This window comes from Nicotiana sylvestris, chromosome 11 (assembly GCF_000393655.2).
Source record: "Nicotiana sylvestris chromosome 11, ASM39365v2, whole genome shotgun sequence".
Lineage (NCBI taxonomy): Eukaryota > Viridiplantae > Streptophyta > Magnoliopsida > Solanales > Solanaceae > Nicotiana > Nicotiana sylvestris.
Window position 1 is genome coordinate 120,193,014 of NC_091067.1, and position 19,877 is coordinate 120,212,890.

Below are 19,877 nucleotides of genomic sequence, written 5' to 3' on the forward strand. Positions count from 1 at the left end.
TGAACCGGGTTAGGTAGAGTTTTCTTTTGTAGTTAAGACTAAGATGGGTAAAGGCTAGAATGATACCTCTGATGTACACACCTACAACCAACTAAAATAAACCTGAGAGTGTGACGTCTAGGCTCAGTTGTGGACTTGTAAATCTATGCCTTAATTTTGCACATCTTGCTTTGCTTGAACGCTCGTATGAGTGTGTTGATAGACTGATCCCGAACGAGTTACATGTTAAGTGTGTGTGAGATTTTACTTGCATTCTGTGCGTGTGATACCTAGAACTTGCCCTGTGTGTTTGCAAAGCGAAATAGAAGCTGTTGGGTTTTAGAGATGATTGAGGCATTTCTTTGTGTAAGCCTACATATAATAGTGAATCCACCTGTCTATATTGCCATAGTTAACCCCTTTGAGCCTGAAGCATGTTCTCTGATAACCCTATAATGACCTATATCCCTGTGTTTGAATAGTTGATTGTTTGAACCTATACCTCTGAAAAGCACTTGAATCACTAAAGAACATACAAAAGTCAAAGTGTGGGGTGGTAGGGATGTTAGTGAAAAAAAATGGGGAATCAGGAATTAATTATTTGAATGGTGCACTGGAATTTTGAAAAAAAAAAAAAAAACCAGTTGCGCCTAAAGGAAAGTAGGGGTCACCTGTGAAAAAAAATGTGGAGGGATGATTGGGCCGAGCAGGGAAATTGAGATAAAAGGAAGTGTGTATTAAAAGTGCTTAGGGAGGTTAGTCACTACATCCAAATGTATCCTACCCGTCCTTTAGCCTACATTACAACCAAATAAAGACCTCTTGATCTTTGACTAAAACAGCTCGATTAGTAGAGTACTACACTAGGGGCAAGCTGATGGTGTGTCTGTGCGGCATGTGAATGTTCTTTGCTGAGAGTGAGTGAATTCTTTCTATCTTCAGTTCCTTGTGTTTGAATTTTATGCGTATGGAACTTCTCTCAGACTTTTTGATGTGAGGGAATGTGATTCAGGAAGGAAAATTAAATCTTCACCTCTGTTAGAGTAACTAGAGTGAGCGCAAGTGTGTCATGGCAGTAGAGTCTGCATCTGGGGTATGACCGGCACATTGATTAGGTTGTTCCGTCAAAATGGTGGGTGTGACATATTTGGGGTAAAGCATCAAACGGTTAGGCTTTTAAGTGTGGTTTAGCTTGCTCGAGGACGAGCAAAGGGTTTAAGTGTGGAGTGTTGATAATAGGTGAATTTAACTATAATCAGGCCCTAAATAACCGCCTTCTTGTATAGTTTAATCATAAAAGTGATAACAAAATGCTCTTATTAGTGCTTTTCATGATTTGCAGGTTATAAATGACTAGGGAAGGCTAGGCAGCACTTTTGGAGTCAAAAAGAATGAAGAAAGAGAGACCAACCGTGAAATGTCCCAAGTGAACCAACAGGCTGAAGAATCAGAAAAATACTGGTCAATGTGCTTCTAAGTATATTCTTATCCCTGAATTCAATTTTCTTCTTTCGAAACTAAGGAATATCCTTTTAAATTTGTGTGAAAATAATTTTTAGTATGTTTATATTTTATAAATATAATAAATAAAGCACAAGGACAAACATCCTAAATATTAAACTATATTTACCGCAGTATATTTTCTTGCACGAACAACTGTATGTTTCACTTTCAAGAGAGATTTCAAGATCGACAACAAGAGTTCTTGTTAAGGCAGAGCAACCAAAGCATTAGGAGGAAATATACACAAAAAAATATTGTCCACCAAGAAGTGTATGTAAATTATCCAACTAACATGACAAAATCGATCATTTGTGTAAGTTTTGATGATGTCCTTTTATTTTAAATTCATGTATTATCCTAATGTTGTAATATTTTTCGGCATTTAAATGATTCTTGTATTATTATACATAAAAATTCTCTCATTAATTTTATTTTACTGTCCTTCATATAAATAAATGTTTATATCATCATTGTTATTAGATTTTTGTATATATTAGATTAAGTTCAAAAATATTACATTGTTAGTAGGGTTTAAACTGTTATAATAAATTATTTATTTTATTTGAGGTTATCAAATCAGGTTCATTATAATAGCAAGTCAACTTTAATATAATGGTGTAAAAGAATTTAACATTATTAGTGCGCGAAACTTAAACGTTTACATACATATATATACATTAGCATTAGAGTACGCGCGTTGCGCGTGAACCTATGATAATGAGTATAAAATTATAAAAATTAGATAAACAATATTTAAATAATATGTTTGAGATATAAATAAAATTAAAATGAGCTCGTGAAAGTGATGAATACAAAGTCTCTAAAATGAATAATATTGGGTTAACATTCTAGAACAATAGTTCAGATAGATATAGTTCAAAATAAAAAAAGCTTTGCAGATTTAGAAATTTATATTAATTAAAGATCAAAATAGAAATACTATATATTGTACTTTTCAATCGGCTTCTCAATACGAAAGTTAAACTGTTTAATTTTCATCTTAATATGTCAGTTCGATAATTTTTTACATTATAAATTATATGTATTAGGAAAATAAAATTTTTATTGCATGATACAGGTAAACCAACCGCTTTAGGTTAAAAACCAAACGACTTTCTCAAACTAATACTGCAGATCGATATCGGGGGTGGCTGTGACGCTTCCTGTTACTTAAAAGTATTTAGTAAAAGTATTAAGTCTTAACCCAAAAAAAAAAAAAAACCTTTTCTTCTTCTTTTTTGACGTGGCTTAAACTGAACAAAAGAAGTAAAATTTTATCTATAAAAACATTAAATAAAGACAAAATGTGAAACAAAAACAGTCGAAAATTATCGTACTCTTTCTTTTCTTTTTAACTTACTATTTTTCCTTTTGAAAATCTGTTATATTACGCATATGTTAAATAGGGAAAGTTTTGGGACACAAAATCTAGTTGATTTTGAAGTCCTAAATATTAGGAAAATAATTAAATGACTATTCCTAAATATTAGGGAGATAATTAAAATGACTATTTTGTCCAGTATAAAACTTTATTTAAAAGGTAAAAAAAATGAATGATATTTCGGTAAGAGTCTTCGTATTTTTAATATAGTATTGATGATATTTATGTTGATATTAATATTGATATTGATATAGATATAGATAGACGTAGATATTCTTGTTTGTCGAAGTTTAGGTCCCCGGTTTTAACGAGTTTCTCTTTCTTTATAAGTTATTCATTAATATCTAAATTTCTTGAAGGTTTCAACTTTCAAGCTAAGGAGCATTTTTATTTCATTTTTAGGTGCTGCCTCAATCATAGATATATACCTCATTTTAATTTGTGGCAGGGGTGGACCAAAATTATCAGTTAGCTAGTTTCTTGTCATTAAAAAATTCCCAAATTATCATAATAATTATTATCGTTTCGGTAAAAGATTTGTGATATATATATGTGTGCAAAGGAAAAAGTGTGTGTTATGGAGTCACTCTGGTGGCAGTCGTATACTACTTGTGGCAAGAGTGGAACAACATGATTGATCATCTAATCTACAGAGATTATTATCAGATTGATCGTCTAAGAGATTTATTCCTTAGTTAGCACGTTCAACAGTTAACTTATATCCTGTCTAATCTAAGGTGTGAGGCATTAGAAGTCTTATTTGACGTTGAACTCCCAGTCTAGTGTTGTTTTCTTCTTTTTTAAGAGCTGTAAAGATTTCACAATTATACTAAATAAAATACTTTACTGTGTGTTTGTGAGAGAGAGACTATGTGCAAATTTCAAATGTAGAGTATCATTTAGTAAATATTTTACTATAATGTAATATATATATATTCTTAAATAATTCAATATAAGGATTAAAGCATCTTATATATTTCATCTCTAAATGATTACTTGCTTTGATAGCAAAAGCATCATCATTGACAATACTGCTAGAAAGTAATTGGAAGAAAGACCAAGTCATTGAAATTGACTAGAACGAGACTTATTATTTAAGGATTTATTAGTTGATGACTTGCACTATATATGTGGTAGGAGAATATACATCTTCCATAGTCTGTTGAATTCTTAGCAACCTAATTAAATAGATTAAGTAAATGGTAACACAAAAGTGTCTCTTACCTTACTTTAATTTACCCCTTTTTCAGATGGAAATTTGAACGACAGTCAAATCACTTTCAAAGACATTGTAAGTAGTATATATGTTTAGTTAAGAGTAACGAGTATTATACCAGAGCATCAAATCATATTAAATTGTGATGTAGGTTATTTAAATCATGTGCAAATAACCTTAAAATACAAACCTTTTAGATAAAAATTATATAACATTAGATATTAATTACTATAAAGTAGGATATAAAATTATTATTCAAATCTCGTAGTAGACAACTTATTTATTTTAATTGTAGCAACCTAACCCCTTGATTTTAGTACTTGCATTTCGTTTCGGTGTCAATATTAACAAATACTAAATACGTCATGTTGTGATCTGTCGTGTTTGAGCATATTATATCATATTATTTTAACAAAATTCTTACTATCACTTTGTTTTTGACTGAAAGTTAAATATGTCTTATTCATGACATCATTTTTACGTAAATTCTTTTTTATTTTTGTTCTTTTCTTGAAGTTATTGTATTATTTAATATTGTTATACTGTCATATAATTTTTTATTAGCTTAATAATTAAAGTAATATCTTGCTTATTATCCTTTTAATAGTCTTTAATAAATATAAATATTTTATTCTTGAAATTTGGTATATTTTTATGCTTGTACCCTATTATTCAGAATTTTTTAATCATTTAAATTTATTAGTAATATTTTAAATGTAATATAATTATTTAATTTATTTATTTTTTAATTAATTAAAGTATAAATATCCTCACACAACCTTTATTTTTTATACACCTCTTCCCTACTATAAATTTTAATTAGCTTTTATATTAATATTTTACCTATAGCCAAAATAATATCATATTTTTTTTAAAAAAAAAATTAAATTAGTCTAAAATATTAATGCATAAGTTAATTGCTTATTACGTTCCAAATATATTGAGTTCTCTTATAATTGTTTTTGAATTAAATGCAGTTAAATTTTCATTCTTTTTTTGCTTTAAGATACAAATTTAATTTTTAATTATCATTAGTAAAATTACCTATATTAGAAATTAATTTTATATTTTTAAAATTTTATTTTAATCATAGATTTTTTTCCTTAGTTGTTTGAACACATTATATCTAAATATTGAAGTAATATTTTTGTTGTTTTATTTCTTTGCATGATATTTTCAAAAATAAAAAAATTATGAAATAAAAAAAAATCTCCTCTCAAATTCATATAATTCTAATCATTCTATGTTGTAAATTGGACCGCAATTTCAAAATATTATCCTATGCTTTCAAACTTAAACTAACTGCACCCAATTCAGATACATAGAAAATATTTTCTTAATTGTTTGAACACACTATATCTAAATGTTGTAGTATTTTCAATGTCATTTTATTTCGTTACATAATTTTTTTTTCTTTTTTAGTTTTAAGATACACATTTTAATTTTAATTTTCATTAGTACCTATATTATGTATTTTTAAATTTTTATTTATTTATTTACTTTTCATAAATAAGACTTCAATTTCGTGGTATTCTCCATAATTTGAGCATTCTCATTATAGTTTTAAGAACTTTCTAATCTCAAATTCAAATAGTCTTTCCCTTTCATTTCTAATAGTAAATTTTTAATAATTTAACATAATTTTGCAATTTTTTAATCTAATATATAGTTTTATGTGGCTTTTAATTAACTTGTAACTTTATTTAATATCATTATCACTACTATTCTTTATATAATATAGATAAATATATAATTTTTATCTAATATAGTAATATGAGCACTTTAGATGTCGTAATTCTCTCTCGAGCAATAATTTACTAAACATGTTCTCTCGAACTAAGATAGTTGGCTGTATCTAACCGCTCATTATGACCACGTCAAAGCTTTGTTATTTCTAAACCTGCCTTTAAACTCACTGTATTGATTTCTCACATACGTTAGGAATGACGTTGTTCAACAACTACCTAAATATGTACTCTCTCTCGAGCACTACACACTAAATAGGCACAGTCAATTGATGGCCATTCAATCAACAACAACAAACACGTAGTTGAACAAGTAGAGAAATCCAACGGCTCAATTATCATAACAAGAATTTATCCTACAAAAGGTTCTATCAAAACCCTAGATAACGAACTAGCTATTCATAATGGTATGTAAAACTACAATACTAAAAGTCATAACCAACAATGAAAAAATAGGAAGAGGAAGGAAAAACTCGTAGAAGAATTCTCCGCCTTGCTCCTATTGTGTTTCTGCCTCCTTAGGTCGTATCTGTGTCAAAAATTGGTCTCCTCCCCCTCAAAATACCATTTTTCATGCATATATACCAAGTAGGATCGGGCCCAAACTATTATACCTTCTCCAACGCGAAAAGGACAAGTTTCCAGGCTTGGACGCCCGCGGCCGCGGCCCGAGTGCGGTACGGGCGCGGTATTTGGCAAGTCTACTGCCTCAGCCCGCCTCAAGTCCGTGGTCGCGGTTGCGACCGCGTTTTTCACCCTGTTCTATTTGGAATTTGAAAACATGTAAAACATGAAAGTTGTATCCCTTTGAGTTAGCTTTCCAACCATATATTGTGGAACTCAAATAGAGCTCTGAGTAAAACATTATGTGTATATTACTAGACAGTGCGCAATATGCTTACTCGATTCTTTGTTTTGTTGCTCTATCATCGTTGATCCCCGAATACGATCCCGATTTAATTCCTTGAGATTTACTCAGACTTCAAAGCTCCAAATCACTTGAATTCATTCCATAACATCTACATAGCTCGGAGCCACTCCTACAAGGCATAAAACATACAATTAGTGCAAGACACTAGCGATTAAAGTTCAAACTCAATTAAAGTGCAGTAAATTTGAGAGTAATAAGCGACTAAAATACGTAATTATAGCTTATCATCAATTATGTTTTAAAAGTATCAAGTGACATTTTCTCAATACACCACTTAACTTAACCACGTGTTTCACTACCCTCCTTTTAATATAATATAGAAGATTATCCTTTGTCCATAGCCGCTTTCCAAGAAAGTTGCAATTAGATTGAATAATATATATATATATATATATAACAAAAAAAAATTACAGTCAAATATAACTAAAAAAAGAGTTTCAGCCAAATATCAATTCATATATATGTTTATGTCATGTGCGTGTTATAACTCAAAAAAAAAAAAAAAAAAAAATTTGCTCGCGAGTTTCAGCCAAAAACCAATTTGCCGATTCATACTACAAAAGTATTTATTTTACTAATTCTTAGGAAGATTTTCATGAACTCCATTTTCTCTTTAATTACCGAGAATAGTTTATTAATATGAATATATGATACTTCAAGCGAGTTTATATATATAAGGTTAAAAATAGAGGTCTCTTTTAAGAATTTCAAAATTATATATAATAAAGAAAATTAGAAGCAAAAGTGGAGCAGGACGAATATTTTGAGAGTAGTCTTGTCACAATTTCCAAACCTTATGGTTAGCCGGTTATTTTTTGCTTTAAAATATGCTAAAATATGATCTATTCGTTTCATTCCCAAAAATTGATGAGAAGGAAAAGTATTTCTTCGTCTTCATTTTATAAGCAGTCTTTAAAAAATAATACGTATATTTATTCCTTCAGTCCCAGGTTAAGCTTGTAGAATTTATCTCGGCATGGCTTTCCTCGATCACGGATCTCGAGAGTTGAACGATAATTCCTGAGCTGATCTCGTCTTCCTCGACCGATGACCCCAAATTTGCAAGTGCATCGGCCTCACTATTATGTTCTCGAGGTACATGCTGTAAAGTCCATTCCTTGAAACGGTGCAAAGTTACTTGCAGCCTGTCCAAATACCTTTGCATTATATCCTCTCGAACTTCGAAGGTTTTGTTTACTTGATTCACCACCAGTAAAGAATCACACTTGACTTCAATGACTTCTGCTTCCAAGCTTTTAGCTAGCTCGAGACCTGCAATCATGACCTCCTCGTACTCGGCCTTATTGTTAGTCAACCTAGAAGTTTTGATAGATTTCCTAATAGTGCTACCCGTGGGCGGCTTCAAAACAATGCCTAGCCCGGACACCTTCACATTCAACGCTTCGTCTGTGAAAAGGGTCCATACTCCCGATGATGTGCCTAATTTTAACAAGAGTTCTTTTTCAACTTCGGGTACGAGGGTTGGCGTGAAATCGGCCACGAAGTCTGCCAAAATTTGAGATTTGATGACCGTTCGGGGTTGATACTCGATATCCTACTCGCTGAGTTCGACGGCTCATTTGTCCAATCGGCCCGATAGTTCGGGCTTGTGCAAAATATTACAAAGTGGGTAAGTGGTTAACATGCGAATGGGGTGACATTGAAAATATGGTTTTAGCTTTCTAGAGGCGCTTATCAGTGCAAGTGCCAATTTCTCTAAGTGTGGATATCTAGTTTCTTCTTCTCCTAAGGTTCGACTTACATAATAAACGGGAAATTGTGTACCTTGCTCTTCTTGAACTAGGACACCACTTACCGTGATGTCTGATACTACCAAGTACAAGTAAAGTTACTCATCTGCCTTTGGAGTGTGAAGCAGTGGTGGGCTCGATAGGTATCGCTTTAATTCCCCTAATGCATGTTGGCATTCCGGGGTCTAGGTGAAATCGTTCTTCTTTTTGAGTAGAGAGAAAAATATGTGGCTTCCATCCGACGACCTCCAGATGAATCGACCTAAAGCAGTTATCTGTCCAGTCAGCCTTTGCACGGCTTTTACACTGTCCACGACACTGATGTCTTTGATGGCCTTGATTTTATCGGGGTTGACCTTGATCCCCCGATTCGACACCATGACGCCCAGGAATTTACCCGAACCGACCCCGGAAGCACATTTCTCGAGGGTGACCTTCATGTTATATTTCCTCAAAATCTCGAACGTTTCCCGCAAATGAGCCAAGCAGGGACTTGACTAGCATGTCATCGATATAAACTTCCATTGACTTGCCTATTTGTTCTTCGAACATTTTATTTACTAGGCGTTGGTAAGTAGCTCCTGCATTTTTTCGCCCGAAGGACATTACATTATAACAATATGCTCTATACTTCCGGGTTCATTTGAATTTGATCTTCCGGGTGATAAATGAAGTCTTTTCCTGATCTTCCGGGTTCATTTGAATTTGATCGTACCTGGAATAGGCATCGAGAAAGGTAAGGATCGCGTGGCCAGCCGTGGCGTCGATCATGCGATCAATATTAGGCAGTGAAAAAGAATCTTTGGGGCATGCCTTGTTTAAATCTTTATAATATACACACATTCTAAATTTGTTCCCTTTTTTAGGGACTACGACTACATTGGCTAACCATTCGGGATATTTCACCTCCCGACTGGACCATATTTTGAGAAGTTTAGTTACCTCGTCCTTTATGAATGTGTGCTTTACCTCGGACAGGGGTCTTCTCTTTTGCTTCACCGGTTTGAACCTAGGTTCCAGGCTTAGCCGATGCGTCGTTATCTCCGGTGGGATCCATGTTATGTCTAAATGGGACCAAGCAAAACAATCTATGTTATCAATAAGAAATTGAATAAGCTTTTTCCTGAGTTCAGGAGTTAATCCTGTTCCCAGGTATACCTTTTGGTCGGGCAGGTACTCGATCAATATAACATATTCCATCACTTCGACCATTGATTTGGTGTCGTCGGAATCTTCGGGAACAATAAAAGTTCGAGGGGTTAGAAAATCCTTCTTTTCTTCTTCTATCTCATGCTTCCCCGATTCGGTCGAGGCTGGTGACTGTGATTGCTATTTGGCTTCATGTTTACCTTTGATACTCAACCTTTCCGAGGTTGATAATGTCGATACCGGTGTTACCTCGTCTACCGCAAACATTTCCTTTGCAGCATGCTGCTCCCCGTATATTATTTTTACATCGTCCAACATCGGGCATGATTTGATCTTATAGGCCGAGCTGCTACATGATCTCGATCGGATGATATTTGTCTAGCTACCTGGATCCACTAAAACACGCTTAACTTGAACTTTATTTAATAAGATAGAAATTACCAGAGTGTCATTGTGGGCCTGAGAAATGCCTTCTGCTTTCGTCATTGAATGATAAGGAGCCTTCGGGCATATAATCTAGGGTTCGTTTTTCCCTAGTGATTGATACCTTAGTGCGTTTGAATATGGGTCCTGTGGGATTCGACCCCACCGACGATCATATGAATGACATGTTGGGGTTCCTCCTGTTCATTTTTCATGTTGGCGTCCCTTTCTCTGAAATGATTCTTGGCTCGATCACTGAGGAACTCTCGAAGGTGGCCCTCATTGAATAGACGGGCTACCTCCTCTCTTAATTGCATGCAATCTTCGGTCCTGTGACCATGCATGCCATGATACTTGCACGTCAAATTTGGGTTTCTTTGGGAAGGATCGGTCTGTATGGGTCTGGTCCACCTAGTATTTTTAATCCTTTCGATTGCCAATACAATGCCCGATGTGTCGATGATAAAGTTATATTTTGATAACTGAAGTGCCTCTGTGGTATTGGCATGCTTATCAAAACCACTTTTGCTCATAAGTGCCCTAGAATTCTGTCCTCGATCACTTCTTCGATCATTCCGAGCGGAATTGCGTCCTGAACCATTGTTCCTTCGATCTGCGGTATATGGTTGATATCATTCTTTGTTCGATCCTGGCTCCCTGTCGACGTCCCTTTGGGTCTTAACTACTGACCTGTTTGGATGTACTGAACCGGAAGGGGCTCCTAATTGGTCGTCCTCGACCTTGATCTTCGATGGATATCGATTGTGCACATCTGCCCAAGTTATAGCTGGATACTCGATCAAATTTTGTTTCAACTGACGTGATGCTATCGAAATCCGCTCGTTCAACCCTTGGGTGAAAGGTTGAACGGCCCAACAACTGTGACTGGTGGCAACTCCATACGTTCTATTTGAAATCGGGATACGAACTCCCTCAGCATTTCATTATCCATTTGTCTTACCTTGAAAAGGTCCGATTTTCTTGATGCGACCTTTATGGCCCCATCGTGTGCTTTTACGAAAGAATCTGCTAACATGGCAAATGAGTCGATGGAATTTGGCGGCAGGTTGTGATACCAAATTATTGCCCCTTTTGAAAGGGTCTCTCCGAACTTTTTCAACAGCACAGATTCGATCTCATCATCTTCTAAATTGTTACCCTTGATGGCGCATGTATATGAAGTAACATGCTCGTTGGGATCGGTGGTCCCATTATATTTGGGTAGGTCTGGTATACGAAACTTCTTCGAAATAGGCTTCGGAGCCGCACTTTTGAGGAAACGGCTTTTGTACGAACCTCTTCGAATCCATCCCTTTCAAGATTGGAGGTGCCCCCGGTATCTGATCAACTCGAGAGTTGTATGTATCCATTTTTTATCATTAGCATCGATTTTTTTCTCTCCTGACTCTATTCTCTTGGTGAGATCCTCGAGCATTTTCATTACTGCAGGATCGGTCCCCGATCCGTTACCATTCGACCTCTCCAACATTGGCTCGGTACAACGAGTGATTTCCGGCTCAACCCCACTCGGAGTTCTATAATGATTTTGAAGCTGAGCGATAGCGGCCTGCTGATCCTATAGCATCTCGAATATCACCTGGAGACTAACTCCTCCATCTCATCTGCCCTGTGTACCTTGGCCACCAGATCGGACTTCCCTGCGTGCATTCCCTACGGGGTCCGCGCCATGGTCTGTATTTAAAACAACGTGCGAACTGATATTGATCGGATCAGCAACTGGTGCTTCCTCGAGATTAACCGGTGGCACCTCGACTCCTGGAGCAATTATATTATCGTTCTCCCCATGAAACCCGAGACCATTATCACCATGTGCTAGTGCATTTTGTGAGTTTGACATGTTTGAACCTGAAAGCAAAAATACTTGACAAGAACAAGCGTGAAATGATGTGTGTTATTAGAATCAGCACCAAACAATCACTATTATCCTTAGCCCCATGATGGGCGCCAAACTGTTTACCCTTAAATTCGGATAACAATTAAACTTATATTGTAGTTTTAAGGATATGTGATTTCGTCCAATACCAATCGATAAGCAAGAAAATAAATAAGTAAATTAGAGAAAAAAATTAATCAAACCAGTGTGTTAGCCAAGTCTCAATCTCGACTTGGGATAGCCTCGAGGTGGGAAGGCAAAGTAAAGTAACTATGATGAACAGTAAGTGAAATAGCAGGAAAGTAATGAATGCATGTATTCTTAACAGTGAACAATGATCCTTACAAATGAAATGGATCCCTCTTTATATAATAGAGGAGTCCTAAATAAGGTACATTTCTAATTATAGTAGGAAATCATATCAACATCTAATTAAACGCTGCAGATCGATCCGTTCATAGATTCACATCACGATTCTCGACCAGTCGCGCATATCTCGCCTTTTCCATTATTAAGTCATGCCGGTGTCCCTCGAATTCTGCCTCTTTCTGTCCGCCATCGAGGTCGACCATGGGATGACTCGACGTTCTAGCTCTTTGACGTGACATTTCTATCTCGACCAAAGAATGAAATCGGGTAGCCCCGATTTCCGCCATATATATATATATATATATATATATATATATAGTTTATGTCATGTGCGTGTTATAACTCAAAAAAAAAAATTGCTCGCGAGTTTCAGCCAAAAACCAATTTGCCGATTCATATTACAAAAGTACTTATTTTACTAATTCTTAGGAAGATTTTCATGAACTCTATTTTCTCTTTGATTACCGAGAATAGTTTATTTCTGAATATGAAGATATATCATACTTCATTCAAGCGAGTTTATATAAGGTTAAAAATAGAGGTCTCTTTTAAGAATTTCAAAATTATAATAAAGAAAATTAGATGCAAAAGTGGAGCAGGACGAATATTTTGAGAGTAGTCTTGTCACAATTTCCAAACCTTGTGGTTAGCCGGTTATTTTTTGCTTTAAAATATGCTAAAATATGATCTATTCGTTTCATTCTCAAAAAATGATGAGGAAAAGTATTTCTTCGTCTTCATTTTATTCGCAATCTTTAAAAAAAGTATCTTTTAATATATATAAAAAATCAATTTTAGATCTTTTGTTTTCTTTGCTAATATGTTCTTATAGCAACAAAAATATTATACATATTTAAATCATATAAATTCTAATACTAATACTTTTTATATGTGTCAAAAGTTTATTGTCAAATCAAACAACACAACAACTTGAAAAATACAATTAATAGATTGAGGAAAAACTCCACTAAACCAACATGGTACAGTCACGTGTTTGACTTCACAAATGAAGTCATCCTATTATTCTTTTTTCCTTTTCTTTCTATCCTAACCCTTCTAAAATGAAGAGGAAGTCAATGTTCTTTTATAAGTTAATTACATCCAATTAATTTGTTCCCAACCATTGAGATTTTCAAAATCACTTTCCACTATGTTGTAGGACTTGCTCTCATTTTTGACAGAAATTGCTGAACTAATATTATCTCTATCACCTGCTAATTCTTGAATTTTAACTGCTGCTGTATCTCTCGTCACTGTTGCCACTGGTCGTCGATCAAATGCTCGAAAACTTCCTGATATGACGTAAACTCGACATAAACTCATTTCATGCCTTAACTGCAATCAAATGAATTGCAAATATATATGTCCAATTAGACAAAGCCAAGAATGTTAAGAAGAAATATAATCTCAATCGATCTATACTATTTTATTTGATTGAGATGAACTTAAATAGAGCGACTTAAATAGTAATGGTTCATATAGTCGACTACACGTATTTGTGAATTGAGACACAGCAGCAGAGTAGCTTAGCGGGGGGTTTGGACATAAGAATTACTTACTATAAAATTTCGGGAAAAAATAAAAAATATTAAGTGAAAATAGTATTTGAAAATTAAAATTGTGTTGAAAAATAGCTTTTTGATATTTTTTCAGATTTCCGAAAAAATGCAGAAATTTATCTTCAAATGAATTTGAAATTTTTATAGACAAAATTTTGAAAAAAGTAATTTTTTTTGGAAAAAGTGAAAAAATTCTTACAGCCAAACGGGCCCTTAATTGGTACACTCGTTGTACGGAGGCTTTACTTTAATAAAGTACTTTTCCCCTTTTTACTTTAAGTTCACCTAATTACTCACACAACATATAGAATAAGACACGCCGATTTATAACTTTTTTTTGTGACACCAGAAGAACATGCAAAAAAAATATGAGCCTTGAAAACCAAAAAATATTTAGCTGAATAGAGAAAAAAAGAAGGAAAAGATAATTATTAATTACTCTGCATATGTTAATTTTGAAATATTAATTGGATAATTACCTTAGGAATAGAAAAACTTGAAGAGGTGGAAGTTTCTTGTTCAATAGCTCTGTACTCATTCATCTTCCACTTAGTTTTTCTCCCAGTAGGAGCTTTCCCTTTATAAAATACCATACTTTTCTTCACCCCAATTACTTTACTCTCTGAAGAGTAAACATAAGTAGGAGAACCAGTAGCTTTCCAATAACCAGAAGTAGTAGTCCTACAAGGTCTCCCTCCTCTAGCTTCTCTTTCTTGCCTCGGCACAAAGAAAAACCATTGCTCTGTATCCCCCATGCATAACTCCCCCGGCAAATCTGCATACAAAATTACGAAATTGTAAGTTTTATGTATAAAATATTTAGGTTATCTATAATGAACTAGTTACCAGTAAATTAATGATCTCTATTATAATCATACTTGGATTAATCAGAAGGAGAATTGAATCCCTCCGTTGGAAATTTATACTACGTAAATAAGGTAAAAATAATTTTTTTTATACATATATAAAATCTTGAATTCCCTTAATGTAAGAAAAATATATGTTCAAATCCTAGGTATGGATTTTTTTTGAGCTCTCTTGTCAGAATTTCTGGCTTTGTCGCTGTTATTGACCAGATAAAAATGATAACTAACCTGATATAACATATTAGATCACTATGCTAATACTGATATTATTTGTGTATATAACTTATAACCCTGAAAAATACGACAACAGCAACAACCCAATTGAATTCTATAGGTGGAGTCTAAGGAGGTGCAAATCTTATCCCTACCTAGGAAGATACAATCAGCTCAAGAAAGAGAAAAGAAACGGCGAAAACAAGTAAATAACCCTGAAATATGGCTTCTTAAAATGATTAAGAAGAAGACAAAGAAATGAAAAAGAAAAAAGAAGATAAATGAAAGAAGAGTTGTGTACTTGGTAGATGCCAAGGGTCAAGATTATAAATGGTGACAACTGGGATTACTCTATCAAGCTCTGGCCTCTTTCCTTCTAACTTGTTGAGCAAATAGAAAGATATTAACTCTTCTTCAGTTGGATAGAATCGAAAACCTGGTGAAATTTCCACCATTGTTGTCTTCTAATTCTACTTCTTTCTCTTTTTCCTTTTGTTATATATTTATAGGGTTGTCAGCAGAAAATGGGACAAGGAAGTTACCGTGTAAAAGGAGAAAATTTGTAAAGTTATTTAGTGGAATGTGATTTGCTTTTAAGTTTCCACACGGTTTTAGTTGTCCTAATGCAATATATTTATGTCTATTTGTGTACCTTTTGTCCCTTTAAATATCATTTATTTTTTATTTTGAATCAGTCAGCCCTTTCTTTTTCTTTTTTCCAGTGTGGTCGCAACCAGGTCCTTTTGTTACGTCAAGTAAAGGTAATCTAAAATGAAAATATGGGCTTCGTGGTGTTTTTGTCATTTGCAACCTATGAAATAATGACTTGCTTTCTGCACTAGAGACTATACACTACTTTCTCCATTTACGTTTGTGTGATATTATTTTTTATTATTTTATTAAAAATAATCATAATTTAAAATTGGTTAATTTTAAATTTTTTATTTTACTATTAATGAAAGGGGTTTTGACACAGTTACCCATAAAAATAAAACTATTTACCCTTGTCTACCCATTTATTTTTCTATCCATAAACTAATTTCATTTCCTACCCATAATAGTTTTTGTGGGGAATTTTTTCTTTATTCTCCAATTCTTTTTTATTTCTATGCTTCTTTTCTTCTTTTATTTCTTTTTTTTTCTTTTCTCCTTTTCTTTTTCTCGTTTTCTTCTTATTTTTTTTCTTTTTTCCTTTTCAGATTTCATTTAACTTTTTTTATATTCTTTTTCTCTGCATAATCTAATTTTATTTACCGTTTTCACTATTTTTTATATAATAAGAAAAAATAACTGATATAGTAAATATTTGTTCACCTTTTTTAATATAACTAGTACAATATACCTTTTGTTTTTTTTCTTTCTCATTTTTTAAATTCAATTATTAAACTGAAATAATATCAGTTGCCACTTGATCTAATTCACTGAATATCACATTGATTGTTGCTGAGCACCATAAATTACATAATCAGATTCTAAGAATCAACACGTGATTGTCATGCAAACCTTGATCTCCTTCTCTATAAATATCAGTACACACTCTACCATTAGCAGTAATACAACCAGTTATAGAGCAAGAAAACATAATCTACGACAACCAAATCTCCATATATACTAGTTAGAATAAAAGTTAATAAAATATTGAAAAATACAACAAAAGTATAAGTAGCAAAAAAGACTTCTAGTACCATGTGATACCAATATGGTATATATGTATACCAACATAGCATATGATTTCTCTAGAATATGGCTACAACTATCTGCGACTATACTACTGTACCAAAATATTAAAGGACGCAATAAAAGTATGAGAAAATTACATGCTCGTATTGCAAGCTAAATATTCGCAAAACAACTTGCTCATTTCGTATAGTAAGAGGGTATATAGTTGTATGGGGTCGTTCCAATAATTGCCTATAATTATAAAAACTATTACATAATACACATAATTTATGTTCATCGGCACACAAAAATTCCAGCATTGCAACTCTTGTTCATATAAATAATTTCATAATAGAATTCACTTAAAATGCAGCTAAAATAACCAAAACAATGTTCAACTATCATATGATACCAATATGGCATATAACTATACCAACATGGTATACAGTTTTACTAGTTAATTTCCGGCAACTATATGACTATACTACTATTACATAACACACATGCATAAAGAGAAAAATAAAAAAATAGTGTACAACATATTAATAAAATAAGATATTTCAAGATATTGTACTATATTACTATTATTAAAAGAAAATCAAATATTGTACTAATTAAATGCAGCTAATACAACCAAAAAATGATTCAACTAGCATATGATACCAATATAGTATATAGCTATACTAATAGGGTATATAGTTGGAATGAATTGTATACTAAAATGGTATATTTGTATACTATTTGGGTATACAATACAAATTCGTCTTCTTCTTTGGTTCAACTATATTTTAACCCAAATTTCTAAAATCTACTACAAATTTTCCACAAAATTGACTAAAACTTTACCTACAACCTCCAATCAACTTTCCAAACAAACCCATACAGGATCAGATCAAAACAATTAAAAACTCAAACAAACCTAGTGATGAGTTTTAAGTTTCAAGGTCCTTCAATGGTTGATTTAAATTGAGGGGAAAAAACAAGAAAGTGATAAAGAAAAATATGAGTAGGGGAAGGGGTTTCACAGCTGAATGGATGATCAGATTCCTAAGGGCTGATTCGTCTTTGTGATTAATACCCACTTCACCATTTTTCTATGTATAAACACTAATGCATCTGTTATAAGAAAAAAAATTGAACTGAATGAGTACAGTGAATTCAGCCATTTATGGATGAAATGGAAATAATTTTGATACGAATTGGGGTAACATGTTTACCCTTTAATGGGTATAGTGAATTCAGAAATAACATGTTTTAGGAAAAAAATGGGTAAATAGTTTGGGCCCCATGAGTAGGAGTAGTAAATAGTTTGGGCCTGAGTATTAAAGGGTAAATAGTTTATGATTAATAGGTATAGAGTGAGATTTTCTCTTAATGAAATACTTGTGTAACAATGTGCAAAATGACCCATATTCCTCGTGAAGCAATAGTTCCCTCCAAATTTGGAAACCTAAATAACTTAATAAAGCCATGGGCCACTTTGGATGATCACGTGGGCTCGAGATATTGAACAAGTAAAAATGGCGTGTGGTAGCCACTATTTAAGGTGGTATTTATTTTTTATCCAACAATTTTAATGTTTAGTAAAAATAACCATTACTCTATTAAAATTAATATGAAAAGATATTTTTACCCTTTCTTCCATTTCGTTTCTTCCCAAACCCGACGAGCTCAAATCATTGATGGACCCTGACCAGTATTCCAATTTTTGTGATGAAGAAGATGCGAAACACTGATTGAAACCTCACAAAGTTGAGCAAGAACACACTTACCTGCAGGATTTTTGTAGTGCATAAATAGGCTTTATTCCTAAGCCCCAAGACGGTGGAGAGTTTAGCAGTGCTATATGGTCTTTGATACATCTATTACCACTGCAGATCTTCTCTTTCTTTGCAAATAATTCAGTGCAAATAATTGAGGACATGTAGTCCTGAACTTAGAGTTACAAGTTCAAAAGTTAAGAATATATAGTCCTGAACTTAGAGTTACAAGCTCATAAATTAAGGACAGTTAGTCCTGAACTTACAGTAACAAGCTCATAAGTTAAAGACACTTGGTCCTGAACTTAGAGTTGGAAGTTTAAAAATTAAGGACACTTGGTTTTTAACTTAGAGTTACAAGCATAGAAATTAAGGACAGGTAGTCCTTAACTTAGAGTTACAAGCACAGAAATTAAGGAAAGGTAGTCCTGAACTTCGAGTTCCAAGTTCAAAAGTTAAGGACATGTAGTCCTGAACTTCGAGTTCCAAGTTCAAAAGTTAAGGACATGTAGTCCTGAACTTAGAGTTACAAGTTCAAAAGTTAAGGACAAGTAGTCCTAAACTTAGACTTACAAGCTCATAAATTAAGGACAACTAGTCTTGAACTTAGAGTTACAAGCACATAAATTAAGGACAGGTGGTCCTGAACTTAGAGTTCCAAGTTCAAAAGTTAAGGACATGTAGTCTTAAACTTAGAGTTACAAGTTCAAAAACTAAGGACAAGTAGTCCTTAATATTTACACAACATTCATGAAGTTAAGGACATCATGTCCTTAATATTTTATACAACATTTATGAAGTTAAGGACACCATGTCCTTAATATTTATACAGTATTCATGAAGTTAAGGACATCATGTCCTTCATATTTACACAACACTCATGTCTAACACAGGGGTATTTTCGTCCGGGCAGGTAAAAGATTATTAAGCACTGGCGAAAAAGTAAATACATCCTAAACCGTGGATAAAGATTAAAGACATCTTTAAATAGTGGCTATCTGTGCACTTTCCCCATTGAACAACGAACGACATTTGAAATGATTCCTTGCCTTACCTTGAGATAAGAGGGAATGTCGATTTGACTCGAATTTTGGACATTGGCCAAACAAATTCCCCTCTAGTAAGGGAGATACGTATTCTTAAAGAGTTTACGTTCTATGCATTGACGGTATAAAAGATATTTATACAACTAAATTTTATATTTAATAATTATAGGTAAATTTCTTGATAAGCAGAAATTGGTATTCCAGTAACAATGGACTAACCTGCTACCACTGGTTAAAACTACTAATAAAGTAAAGAAGTTACACTGTTAATTTATATAGCTTAAATCAATTCTTAAATTAGAAGAAGTGCGAACAAGCTTTTGATGCTGCCATGGAGCAACCACCGTCACCATAGCTGAAGGAATATCATCAATGACTGAGATTCTATTAGTAAATTTACCAGTGAATTTCTACCCGTTACAAAAATTACCTA

General features: G+C 33.4%; 1 protein-coding gene across 1 annotated transcript; it reads right to left on the minus strand.

The window, feature by feature from the left end:
- Positions 1–13,271: 13,271 nt before the first annotated feature.
- On the minus strand, positions 13,272–15,458 carry LOC104212024 (NAC domain-containing protein 90). The gene is made up of 3 exons (XM_009761198.2): positions 15,281–15,458; positions 14,380–14,675; positions 13,272–13,676 (listed from the first exon to the last, which is right to left on the minus strand). Exons 1-3 carry the CDS (start codon positions 15,432–15,434, stop codon positions 13,437–13,439), a joined length of 690 nt encoding a protein of 229 aa, XP_009759500.1. The 5' UTR covers positions 15,435–15,458; the 3' UTR covers positions 13,272–13,436.
- Between the last annotated feature and the right edge of the window lie 4,419 nt (positions 15,459–19,877).

Excerpts from the sequence above, each read along its gene's own strand:
- LOC104212024 (XM_009761198.2), bottom strand. The coding sequence starts at position 15,434 with ATGGTGGAAATTTCACCAGGTTTTCGATTCTATCCAACTGAAGAAGAG. Across the intron at positions 14,676-15,280 it reads TGACCCTTGGCATCTACCAA|ATTTGCCGGGGGAGTTATGC; the intron begins GTACACAACTCT and ends TTTTGTATGCAG. Across the intron at positions 13,677-14,379 it reads CAAGTTTTTCTATTCCTAAG|TTAAGGCATGAAATGAGTTT; the intron begins GTAATTATCCAA and ends ATTTGATTGCAG.